Source organism: Mustela putorius, unplaced genomic scaffold (genome assembly GCF_011764305.1).
Source record: "Mustela putorius furo isolate JIRA1106 unplaced genomic scaffold, ASM1176430v1.1 tig00000040_pilon_pilon_pilon, whole genome shotgun sequence".
Classification (NCBI taxonomy): domain Eukaryota; kingdom Metazoa; phylum Chordata; class Mammalia; order Carnivora; family Mustelidae; genus Mustela; species Mustela putorius.
This window is the reverse complement of record NW_025421261.1, coordinates 4,754,431-4,767,540: the sequence shown is the minus strand read 5'-3', so window position 1 is coordinate 4,767,540 and position 13,110 is coordinate 4,754,431. Positions and strand designations below refer to the sequence as shown.

The window sequence follows — 13,110 nt, the reverse complement described above, 5'->3', positions numbered from 1 at the left end:
CCCCAAGTTTAACTGTGATCATTTTTTTAAAAAGACACCCAAATTTCCCTGACCCTCATAACGGAGCCTCGGTTTACTTCTTTACCCTATTCTCCTGCCACGTCTTCACTTTTTTTTTTTCCTAAGATTTTATTTATTTATTTGACAGAGATCACAAGTAGGCAGAGAGGCAGGCAGAGAGAGGAAGGGAAGCAGGCTCCCCGCTGAGCAGAGAGCACGATGCAGGGCTCGATCCCAGGACCCCGGGATCATGACCTGAGCCGAAGGCAGAGGCTTTAACCCACTGAGCCACCTGGTGCCCCTCACGTCTTCACTCTTAAAATTCCTTACTTCCATGGCCTTCAGCACACAGGCATTTTTTAATATTTCAAATTCTAACTGTTCATTGAGGTAATAAAGCAAAAAAAAAAGGATGTTGTATGACCCAAAATGTGATCTATCTTTGTAAATGTTCCATGTGAGATTAAGAAAAATACTCTACTGTTGTTGGAAGTAGTCTACGGATGTCAGTTAGGCCCAGTCGACTGATGGCGCGGAGTTCAACTACATTCTCACCGACTTTCCGCCTGTCGCATTTGTCAGCTGCGGACGGGGGCGCTGGTCTCTAACGGTGCATTTATCCCTTGCCCTCGCTGTTGCATCAGCGATTGCCTCCTGCAGTTTAATGCTCTGTTGATGCGCTGGTTTTAACTGAGCACGTTATGATTCCATATTCTCCCGTCTCTCCTAGCCAATCAATTGTGTTTATATTCTCAATTTCTTTTACCTTCCAGTTTGCAATGTACATTTACAACTAATCTCAGTCCACTATTCGAACACTGCTCTGTCAGGGGTAGTACAGCAATCTTGGAAGAGAATATTCACAATCTCAGCCTCCCATCACTGCTGTCATTCATTTTACTTCTCCATACACTACAAACATTAAAAAATTGTTGCTATTATTTTGAACAAAGTCATCTATTAGGCCAATTAAAATTTTTTAAAAAGATTTTAACTCCGTGCTCTTCCTTCGTCAGGGTTCTAACGCATACCACTTCCTTCACTCTGAGGAACTTTGAGCACTTCTAACACAGGTCTCCTGACAACAATCGTCTTCAGTGTTGCTGACCTTCTTCCTTCACTTCTAAAGGGTAATTTTGCTGGATAGTAGCTTCTTTCAACATCTTAAATATCTATACTCAGTTCTCCCTTGCATGGTTTCTGATGAGAAATCCAATATAACTCTTACCCACATTCCTTAATAGAAAAGGTGTTTTGGGGGGGTACTCGGGCGGCACAATCAGTTGATGACCAACTTTTGATTTTGGCTCAACTGTTGATCTGAGTCGTGAGCTCGAGCCTTGCTTCAGGCTCTGCGCTCAGGAGAGTCTGCCTGGGACTCTCTCTCCTCTCCCTCTGCCCCTCTTGCTTGTGATCGCTCACTATAAAAACAAATAAATCTTAAAAGAGAGAGAGAGAGAAGGTATTTTTTCCCCTAGCTTCTTGCAAGGTTTTTTGTCCTTGTTTTCTGCGGGTTGAATAGGATACGCTTCGGTATAGATGTTCTTGTATTTATCATGCTTGTTCTTTTCTACGCTTCTTGGACCTATGATCTGGTTTCCATCATTAATTTGTGGAAAAAAGCCATTACTATTTCAAATATCTCTTCTGTTCTTGTTCTTCTTCTGGGATTCCCATTACACCTATATTATAGCTTCTATAATGGTCCCATAGTTGTTCGATAGTTTTTGTGTTTTGGTGGTGGTATTTTTTTGTTTTGTTTTGTTTTGCATTTCAGCCTGGGAAGTTTTTACCAACACATTTTCAAGCTCACTGATCTTGTTTTTATTCTTCCCCGTTTTACTGTTTCCCTAAGAATACTGTATTAAAGAGCGTCTCCAATTCCACAACGATGACACTGGAGCCCTGTCTGATGCAATGATTTGAGAAGGATTTGTAATCTTGATTCTAAATCTGTTTATACTTAACCTGCGTCCCTGGGCTGGGACCTTCAGAAGTGTTTCTTGGCCCTTTCTTTTCCTCCTCCTATGTGACACAAGAAGGCTATAGGGGCTCAAAGTGTAGGAGTAACTGCCCTGGCCCCAGGCTGGGTAAGGCTTTGGTAGTGTAGTTCTCCTCAGAGGGCGGCCCTTTGCCATGAAAAATGCCCCCGGTGTATTTCAAAATAGTTACTTTCCATTCCCCTGTCTTGCCTGAAACGCAGGGGATCCTGATCTCCATCCTGAGAACCTGATGGGGCTCCTGGGGATAAATCCTAGAAAGCGTAGGGCCTCCCCAAGAGAGGGGGCCCTCAGGGGGTTTAACTGTCAAGCCAGTTTACCCTCGGCCTCCAGGAACTCGTCGAAGCTACCAGTTCGCTGGTCCTATCAGTTATGGCTCCAGGAGCTTCTGCCCCAACAAGCTCTCGCCCGTGCCTCCATCTGCCTGTCCTTCCAGTCTTCACAGTAGTTTGCTCTGTGACCTCAATTCTCTGATGGAAATAAGAAAAGCCACTGATTTGCAGCCTTTCAGCCTTCTTCGGATTGTGAGGATGGAGTGAGGACTTCAGTGCTCTTCACGTGTTGGAGCTGAAACTGGAAGTTGCCAACAAACTCACTTTTAAAAGTCCTTTTCTCTATAAAGCTGGCCTGAAATAACCCTCTCTGAGGAGCCTTCCCAGACTCTCTCTAAAAAATGAAAAGCTCCTCCCTGTGTGCTCTGGAGCTTGGTGCAACCACCAGTGTCCCACATGCCGTCTACCAGCTCTGGGGCCGCCTGGCTGGAGAACAGCGCTGTGGCTCGGCTCCGGGGTTCTGGCACATGCTATAAATCAATGTCCACTGAAATGAAAGCAAAAGAACAAAACACTGTTTGCTAATTAAAAACAAAGTACTACTTTTATTTGGCTCACGTCTCCATTTATTAGAATTACCACGTTTGGAGAGGCACGAAGCACTTTAAGTTTTACATGACTACAAAGTTATCACAAATCCCAAACTTTTTAGCCACGGATATTTCACTTACTCCGTTTAAAGAAAAAGCTTTCAAAACATCTGAGTTAGCTGGGACACAGAGACCCTGAATATATGGGAACTACAGGTTTTTAAATGCTTGCGCTTCCTGTTCTAACAATGTCTTCTTTAAATGAAATCCAGCATAAAAGGGATTGAAATACATAAGGTCATGATGCAATGCTTTGGAGAGACAGTGAAATTGATCTGTACAACATGGTGAAAGCTGTCGTGCGCACAGAGTTCCGCAAGCATTCACTGAGCCATCTGCGCCTCCATGGCCTGTGCTGTCCACTCTGGCGCCGTCTGACTGATCTTCTCCAGCAGGTTATTCACTTGGAAACAAAGGGACTGGATCTGTTTGTCCCACGTTGGCAGGGCTTCCCGTGCTACACAGAAGAACAACATACGCCGTTTAACATTACTCCATGAATGCTCAGCAAGTGTAAGTCAAAAGATAAACACAGTAAGACTGATTTTCAAAAATCCATTCCAAAAATCTTGGGTAATGAAATTAAGCTAATCAAGCAATATTAAGGAAAGTACCCAAATTACTGGCACAGAGCACAAAACCAAAACCATATCCGCACAGATCCATGTTATTATTATTCATGAAAATGAAAGAAAACCAACCAATCAAAGCATGTGTCACAAAACCACCACCATAAAAGCCTCACGGAACCCACCAGCAGTTTCTCGAGTCATAAGATACTGCCACCTACTGGACAAAGCACATCTGTTTGTCTACTGGACTCTGAGGGATAAATATTTTAATGTTTAAACAAAAAACCAGGGGCGCCTGGGTGGCTCAGTCATTAAGCGTCTGCTCAGTGCATGATCCTGGAGTCCTGGGACCGAGCCCTGCCTCGGGCTCCCTGCTGGGCAGGAAGCCTGCTTCTCCCTCTCCCACTCCCCGTTTCTGCTCCCTCTCTTGCTGTCTCTCTCTCTGTCAAGTAAATAAAATCTTTAAAACAAAACAAAACAGGGGCGCCTGGGTGGCTCAGTTGGTTAAAGCCTCTGCCTTCGGCTCAGGTCATGATCCCAGGGTCCTGGGATCGAGCCCCGCATCAGGCTGTCCGCTCCGCGGAGAGCCTGCTTCCTCCTCTCTCCCTTTCTACCTGCCTTTCTGCCTACTTGTGATCTCTGTCTGTCAAATAAATAAATAAAATCTTTAAAAAAAATAAAAATAAAAATAAAATAAAAATAAAACAAAACTCAACATGAAAACACCAGGATTTTCTCCACACCAGCAATATGCAGTTAAAAGGGGAATATTCCACTTAAAACAGTCCCCAAATATACAAAAACAGACACAAAATTTAAAAAACTGAAATAAAAAAATTTTAATGAAGGACATAAAATAACCTGAGCAGAAGAAACGACAGCCTCAGACAGAAGGATGCAGTATCACAGAGAAAGGAACAGCCCTCCCTGTTCACACATACATTTTTTTTAAATTGCGAAGATAATCCTCCCTTTTCTTTGTTGTTCTAACAGGACAGGATCATTAGAGTTCCTACGGAGGATGTGACGTCTGAGGACAGCCGAGATGACCTGGGACACCAAGAACAGTGCAGCGCCGCAGTGGGCCCTGCCGCGGAGCCAGCGCTGCTCCACGCGCCGACGGGAACGACAGAACGACAGAACGACAGGACGACAGGACGACAGAACGACAGGAACGACAGGATGACGGAACGACAGGACGACAGAACGACAGGAACAACGAAACGACAGGACGACAGGACGACAGGACGACAGAACGACAGGACGACAGAACGACAGGAACGACAGAACGACGGAACGACAGAACGACAGGAACGACAGAACGACAGGAACGACAGAACGACAGGACGACAGAACGACAGGACGACAGAACGACAGGACGACAGAACGACAGGAACGACGAAACGACAGGACGACAGGATGACAGGACGACAGAACGACAGGACGACAGAACGACAGGAACGACAGAACGACAGGACGACAGAACGACGGAACGACAGAACGACAGGACGACAGAACGACAGGAACGACAGGACGACAGAACGACAGGAACGACGAAACGACAGGACGACAGAACGACAGGACGACAGGATGACAGAACGACAGGAATGACAGAACGACAGGACGACAGAACGACAGGACGACAGAACGACAGGAACGACAGGACGACAGAACGACAGAACGACAGGAACGACAGGATGACGGAACGACAGGACGACAGAACGACAGGATGACAGAACGACAGAACGACAGGAACGACAGGATGACGGAACGACAGGACGACAGAACGACAGGAACGACAGGACGACAGAACGAGAGAACGACAGGAACGACGAAACGACAGGACGACAGGATGACAGAACGACAGGACAACAGGACGACAGAACGACAGGAACGACAGGATGACGGAACGACAGGACGACGGAACGACAGGACGACAGGAACGACAGGACGACAGGAACGACAGAACGACAGAACGACAGGACGACAGAATGACAGGACGACAGGACGACAGAACGACAGAACGACAGGAACGACAGAACGACAGGACGACAGAACGACGGAACGACAGGACGACAGGACGACAGAACGACAGGAACGACAGGAACGACAGAACGACGGAACGACAGGACGACAGAACGACAGAACGACAGGAACGACGAAACGACAGGACGACAGGATGACAGAACGACGGAACGACAGGACGACAGGACGACAGAACGATGGAACGACAGGACGACAGAACGACAGAACGACAGAACGACAGGAACGACGAAACGACAGTACGACAGGATGACAGAACGACGGAACGACAGGACGACAGGACGACAGAACGACAGGAACGACAGAACGACAGGAACGACAGAACGACAGGAACGGAGCCGTAGAGCACCGTGTTGAGAGTGAGCAGTCAGACAACGCACGACCGCGTCTCTACAAAGTATCCAGAACAGGCCCGTCCACAGCGCGCTGATTCGGACAGTGGCTGCGGTGGCCCAGAGAAGGACGGACGGACGCAACTATTCTCAAGACGCATGAGGCTTCCTCTTGGGAAGACGAAATGTTTGGAACGAGGTGGAGCGGGTGGTTGCACAGCACCGTGAACCCACTAAATGCTCCAAATTGCTCACTTTAATGGTTCACGTCGGGGCGCCTGGGGGGCTCAGTCACTGAGCGTCTGCCTTAGGCTCAGGTCAGGTCAGGTTAGACCCCAGGGTGCTGGGATCGGTCCCTGCATTCTCCCCCCCACTCCTCCTGCGTGGGTTCCCTCTCTTGCTGTGTCTCTCTGTCACATAAATAAATAAAATCTTTAATTAATAAATAAAATGGTTCCTGTTATATAAATTTCAACTCAGTAAAAAACGTAACAGTGGAGGGACAGGAGATGCTTTTCCAACAGTAAAATTTACTATAAATTTGTTTATTACCATATTGCCACAGATCAGTGGAACCAATCGGATTACAGAAAGAGACCCAAACACGTATGTAGACCATAGTATTTGCCAAAGATCAGAAAGTATGTCTTACCTAATAAATAGTACTTGCAAATCAGCAATCCATCTTTAAAGAAAGATAAACTAGATCATACCTTAAAATTATACACATAAATAAACTTAGACAGATATTTCTGAACCTAAATCAAAATATTTTTAAAATTTTAGAAAAGTAATACTTTTATCCCAAAGTGAATGAGACCTTTTGACAGAACGACAGGACTATAGGAAATTAAAAAGCCATAAAATTAAAAACTGACCTAGTTGTCTGCATAAGAATTTAAAAATGTGTTCATGGTACACAGTGCCTCACATCAGAAACACAACTGATAGCATTTCATAATTTGGTATTTGTTTGTTTGCTTGCCTTTTCAAAAGATCACGGCCAGTCCGGCTGTACTCCGGCAACGAGGCCAGACAGGAGCCTCGGCAGACGTGACGGGGAAGCCCGGGGGTGGGGGAGGTTTCAGAATGGGCCGGGAGCAGTTAAGACAAGATGACGAGTAAATGGGTTCCAGATGCCCCTGGGAGAAAAGCTGAAAGGCTTCAGCCCAGAGGAGGGACCAAGGATAAGGAAGGCCGGAGAAGCAGACACGGCAGCTGCCGGCTGCTGGCTGCGGAAGGGAAGCAGGGAGGGAGAGAATGAGTTCAGCGTGGGGTGTGCTCCTGTGAGATGCTCAACAGACAGGTGGAAAATACCTCGCGACCAGTTACCACCAGTGGCTCCAGGACTCGGAAGAGAATCACACTAGAAAGGCAAACACAAGCGCTGTCTGCATAGAGAGGGCCAGGGAATCAAGGGCAACAGCAGAGTGAGGAGGGAAAGGCCTGGAGTTCGCCCTTCGCAATATTCCTATTTAAAGGCACAACGGAACCTACAAAGAGGACGGGACCAATCCCTGGGAAAGGAGGAGGGAAAGCAGGAGAACGGGTGCGAGAGGAAGGCGGTGCGGGTGGCGGGGACGGCTCAGAAAGGAGAGGTGACCACGGTTACTCGAGACGCCGAACATCAAGATGAAAATATCCTTGCTAAAACTGGAGAGACCCAAGTTTAAATATTGGCAGAAAGAAGCCAACAGAGCAAGAAAGAATGAAAACAAACGAAATAACTGCTAAGCTCAAGTTCCTAAGAAGCTGGTCTGAGAGGGACGGACTCCAGTCAGAGAAGGAGCCGAAGCACAGGAGCTGGAAAGGGAGACAGGAACCACGTCCCATATAACACGAAGGAAGAAAAGACATGATCACACGGTATTTAAAATTCATACGTTTTATAAATATGATCAAAAAGTTCACTCAATTTCACACTGGTAGATTTTTTCCCTGTGAAACAGGAAACAAGGTTTGCTGCCGAGAGTAAAGGAGGAGCAAAGTCCGAGATTCACGAAAACTGAGATCTGAAATCCCCACTGCAGGGTAGGAAAACAAAATGTGTCAAGAGTCCCAGGTACTCGGAAGGCCTGGGGGGCTCAGTGGGTTGAGCAGCTGCCTTCGGCTCAGGTCATGATCCCAGCGTCCTGGGATCGAGTCCCACATCGGGCTCCTTGCTCGGCAGGGAGCCTGCTTCTCCCTCTGCCTCTGTCTGCCACTCCGTCTGCCTGTGCTTGCGCTCTGTAGCTCTCTCTCTCTAACAAATAAATAAAAATCTTTAAAAAAAAAAAAGAGTCCCAGGTACTGTTGAGAACCCACGACCTTGAATTTGCAGTGGTCATCAATCTGTCTGCTGGCAACATCAGTTAGCTACTTGAGCACAGGAATGAAAAAGATGGAGAATGGGTTCGTTCCAGGCGAAATTTTCCTGGACAGCCGGAACGAAAAGTTAACAGGCAAGTCATCCAGGGCACCTGTGAGTGATCAGGACGCCTGGTGGCTGAGTTGGCTGAGCGACCGGCTCCTGGCTTCAACTCAGGTCATGATCTGAGCCCTGTCCCAGGCTCTGCACTCTGCGTGGAGCCTGCTGGAGAATCTCTCTCTCTCCCTTTGCTCCTCCCCTGTGCACTCTCACTCCCTCTAAAATAAAAATAAATAAAACCTTAAAAAAAGAAAGAAAGATATAATGAATCGTGGATGCCAAGCCAGAGAGGAAGAGGAGTGAAGCGAAAAAGGGCCTGACCAGGAGAAAGAAAACGGTAATGGACGGAGGCTGCGAAGCGGTCAGGAAGAGCTGAACTTCAGGGGCTCGGACTGCTAGAAAGACAGGAAATACGGTGAGAACAGGCTATCTCAAAATCAAATCTTAACAAGTAGCACGGGGCCAGGCACAGAAGCTCCGTGGTGACAAGGAGGTAGAAAGCGGGGCTGAGGAGGTAACAGCCGTGAGTCGGGATGGACGGAGCTGCCCCGTGAGCCTCAGGCGCTGCTGGAGGGAGACCCGCGCGAACACCCTCGTGTGGGCACACGGTGCGCTGCGTGAGGAGTAGGAGGGTGAACTGGTTCTGGTTTCAGATGCTTCCAGAGCATTAAAATGCAGCATTAGGTAGATTCATAAATGTTACGTTCATAAAAATTATTTCTAATTATTTCTCTAGGAAGTAAGGGAAGTAAGTTCATCCCAGTAGTAATACACTAGGTCAAAGGAAATTGTTCAACAGGGCTTAATCCTAAGTACACAAGAGTCTCCTGCCACTTTATTATGACAGAAATAAGCAAAACCTCTTACTTTCAAAATGAACTATTCCATCAATCTGATCAATAAATCCATTCATACGTCCTTCTGTTATCATTTGTGATGCTATTTTTTCTGCCTGTTAAAAAAAAAAAAGAAACCATAAACTCTTGTAAACTTTATCATGTCTAACAGTTCCTCACATGTAAGAGAACTGAAATCTCTTGGTTTAGCTTCCCACAGACTTTCTCTGTTCATCTGCTGTTCATCACAAGATTCACCTTGTAAGTCTGCCTCGCTTGTCCCCCAGTCCTTCCGATATAACCCATTACTTTACGTTAGCTGGGATCTGTTTTACTTGTGAGACTTTGGACAAGAGCCTAACACTCTTACCAATTTCTTCCTCTGCTTAAAATCAAATTAACAATTTTTCTGCTCACGGAGATCCATACCTCAAAAAAGCCTACACAAACTAGTTTTTCTTTTTACTTCATTTAAATTTGCAGTGTTTATCACCTAGAAAATTCTTTAAGAAAGTAGTATTTTTGAAGAAAGTAATATTTTGAAGGAGGAATGATGTTCAAATTTAAAAGGGAATTAAAAAGGGGCACCAGGCGGGCGCCTGGGTGGCTCAGTGGGTTAAGCCGCTGCCTTCGGCTCAGGTCATGATCTCAGGTTCCTGGGATCGAGTCCCGCATCGGGCTCTCTGCTCGGCAGGGGGCCTGCTTCCCTCTCTCTCTATCTGACTGCCTCTGTCTACTTGTGTTCTCTGTCTGTCAAATAAATAAATAAAATCTTTAAAAAAAAAAAAAAAAAAAAAAAGGGGCACCAGGCATGGGACTCTTGATCTCAGGGCTGTGAGTTTGAGCCCCACACTGGGTGTAGTGATTACTTAAAAAACTAAGCTCTTTAAAAAAAAAAAAAAAAAAAAAAAAAAAAAAAAAAAAAAAAAACAAACTAAATATATAGATAGATAAATAAAAACTAAAAGGATTTTAAAGACAATTAAGGGGGGCGCCTGGGTGGCTGAGTCGGTTAAGTATCTACCTTTGTATCAGGCCATGATCTCTGGGTCCTGGGATCTAGTCCCACATAAGGCTCCCTGCTCTCTCTCTCACTCTGCCTCTGTGCTTTCCCTCTCTCTCTCAAATAAATACAATCTTAAAAAAAAAAAAAAAAAAGGCATCAAACGGAATCAAAAGGTCCTCTACCTAGTTCCTAAGGACATGTTTCATGTTTACTATGTGTAAGCAAACTAGCTTATGATTTGGTCATTTTAGTAATTCTGACCATGTTCACAATCAACCCTAAACAATTGTACTATCATTTATTGTTAAATAATTAGTGTCAGCCTAAAAAGAAAGTATCTTTTAATGGGAACTTAAGCTTTGGTTCGCAAATGGTTCCACTTCCTATACTATGCACTGAGTGTGTACAAGTACAGTAACTGTGTTAGGAAATTCTAAATTAATATTTCACCAACAGATAAAAGGGGACACGATCCATTACTACATGATTTAAGATATGCAAGTTAGGTAAAAGTAAGTGGATTGCTTACTTCTACTCTTATTTAAAATTAAGAGAATTTTTTTAAATGATACCTGAAGTGCCCTCTAAATAGTCTTGGTACTTTGTTGGTATTTGTATAGAGCCAACCAAACCTTTATCATGACTAAAAATGAAATTAATTTCCTACTAACTCAGTCAATTAAGATAAATCAAGCATAAAAGTTACAACAGAATAGCCTAGACAATGACCACAGTTATTCTTTCAAAGAGGTAAAATATTTAACCTTTGAGTCAACTAGAGTGGAAAAAGAAGTAAGGCATGTAACAAAATCTCAAGTTCATCAGAAATCAGAAAACACCATGAAGTGCACTGAAACAGACACTAAACACTCTCATAAAACAGGTATCATAACCTGGAACCCCTTAAATTTTAGTGACCTAAAATTCTAGGTCACTTTATCATAAAATACAGTTTAAAAAAAAGCAAAAAAGTAGGACAATTCCATTACATTACTACTTTAATATTCAAATAATTTACTTCCATTTTCCTGAGGCTTTTTATGTGTATTTTTACTGCAGTTGCCAATATTTATCGATTACATGTTGTAGTTTAATCTAACTTCTTTTTTATAAATTGGAAATAAGAAAATACCTTAGCTGCAGGGATCTCTAAAAGAGCTCCAAGTTCTTCAAAGGTGATATTATTATATAATTTGCTTGCAGACAACAAATTATGTTCAATAACAGCTCTGTCCAAGATGCTAGAACCTTAAATAAATATAAATAAGACCGTTACAAGCTTGAAACTTGTTTTACACTTTTTTCTACAAAGGATTTATTTATTTGTTTGAGAGAGAGTGAGTGGGAGGGAAGGGGCAGAGGCAGGACAGGGAATCTCCGACAGCCCCCACGCTGAGCCCGACACGGGGCTCAGTCTCAACCTGATCCATCACACCGTACGGTCACCAACGATCAGACGTTCAACCGTAGGACCCAGGTGCCCCTTGTTTTACACTTTTGTTTTTTTTTTAGAAGATTTTGTTTATTTGACATGGCCGAATACTATTCCTCTGTGTGTGCGCGTGTGTGTGTACAAACCTCCTCTTTATCCATTCATCAGTCAATGGACATTTGGGCTCTTTCCATGATTTGGCTGTTGCAGGCAATGCTGCTACAAACATCGAGGTACACGTATTTCCTTGAATCAGTATTTTTGTATCCTTCGGGTAAATACCTAGTAGGGCAACTCCTGTATTGTAGGTTAGTTCTATTTTTAACTTTTTGAGGCACCTCAACACTGTCTTCCAGAGTGGCTACATGGGTTTGCGTTCCCACCAGAAGCGTAAGAGGCTCCCCTTTTCTCCACATCCTCGCCAACATCTGTTGTTTCCTGACTTGTTGATTTTAGCCATTCTGACAGGTGTGAGGTGGTATCTCATTGTGGTTTTGATTTGTATTTCCCTGATGCTGAGTGATGTGGACCATCTTTTCATGTGTCTGTTGGCCATCTAGATGTCTTCTTTGGAAAAATGTCACCCCTTTTTAAACTGGATTATTTGTTTTTTGGATGCTGAATTTTAGAAGTTCTTTATATATTTTGAATATTAACCCTTAACAGATATCACTATAATATTGTACTAGTTTAAGATGTACAACATGATTTAATATACGTATACACTGTAAAATGATTACCACAATAAATTTAACCAACACCCATCACCTCACGTTTTGTTTTGGGTTTTTTTTGTGGTGAGAACTTTTAAGATCTACTCTCTTAGCAACTCTCAAATATAAAAACGTAAATAAATGGGAAAATAGGAAAACTTAATACTTTTCAGATGGCAATAATCCCCAAGTTGATTTATGGACTCAGGGCTCTTGGCAGACACTAACAAACTGATTTTACTATTCATTCTGTTGGGACTCAGAGGAGCCAAAACAATCTTGAGAGGAAAAACAGTTGGAGGACTCATACATCCCAATTTCAAAACTTGCTATAAAGATAACCAAAACAGTGTGGTACTGGCATAGGGATAGGAATACAGAATGGAGTAGAACTGAGACTCCAGAGGTAAATTCGCACATTTATGGTCAACTGATTATCAACAAGGGCCCCAGGATAATTTAATGGGGAACTCACAGTCTCTTCAACAGTTATGAGGACAACTGGGTATCTGCATGCAAAAAAATAAAGGTGGACCTTGATCTTACACCATATACAAAATGAACTCAAATGAATCAAATGTCTACATGTACAAGCTGTAACTACAAAACATACAGACGAAAACAGAGCAAGTCTTCACAACACTGGATTAGGCAACAACTTCTCAGTACAAAGTACAGGCAACAAAAAGCAGAAAGAAATACACTGGACTCCATCAAAATTAAAGACTTTAATGTCTCAAAGGAAACCATCAGAAAGTGAAGAAAAAACACACGGAATGGGAGAAAGTATTGGCAAATCATCTGGTAATGATCAGGTCTAGAATATATAAAGAATTCCTACAATTCA

The 13,110-nt window shown here is 43.8% G+C and overlaps 1 protein-coding gene across 4 annotated transcripts in view; it reads right to left on the bottom strand.

Moving 5' to 3' along the window:
* Positions 1–2,849: 2,849 nt before the first annotated feature.
* Positions 2,850–13,110, bottom strand: part of COPS4 (COP9 signalosome subunit 4) — a 38,449-nt gene continuing 28,188 nt past the window's right edge. For 3 of the 4 annotated variants that reach the window (XM_045077200.1, XM_013048327.2, XM_004777340.3), the window contains 3 exons: positions 11,251–11,366; positions 9,144–9,228; positions 2,850–3,379 (listed from right to left, as the gene is read on the bottom strand). In XM_045077200.1, coding sequence (XP_044933135.1) covers positions 3,246–3,379; positions 9,144–9,228; positions 11,251–11,366 — 335 coding nt within the window. In that variant the 3' untranslated portion in view covers positions 2,850–3,245. The remainder of the gene's footprint in view (positions 3,380–9,143; positions 9,229–11,250; positions 11,367–13,110) is intronic. The other variant, XM_004777341.3, reaches the window with a different exon arrangement.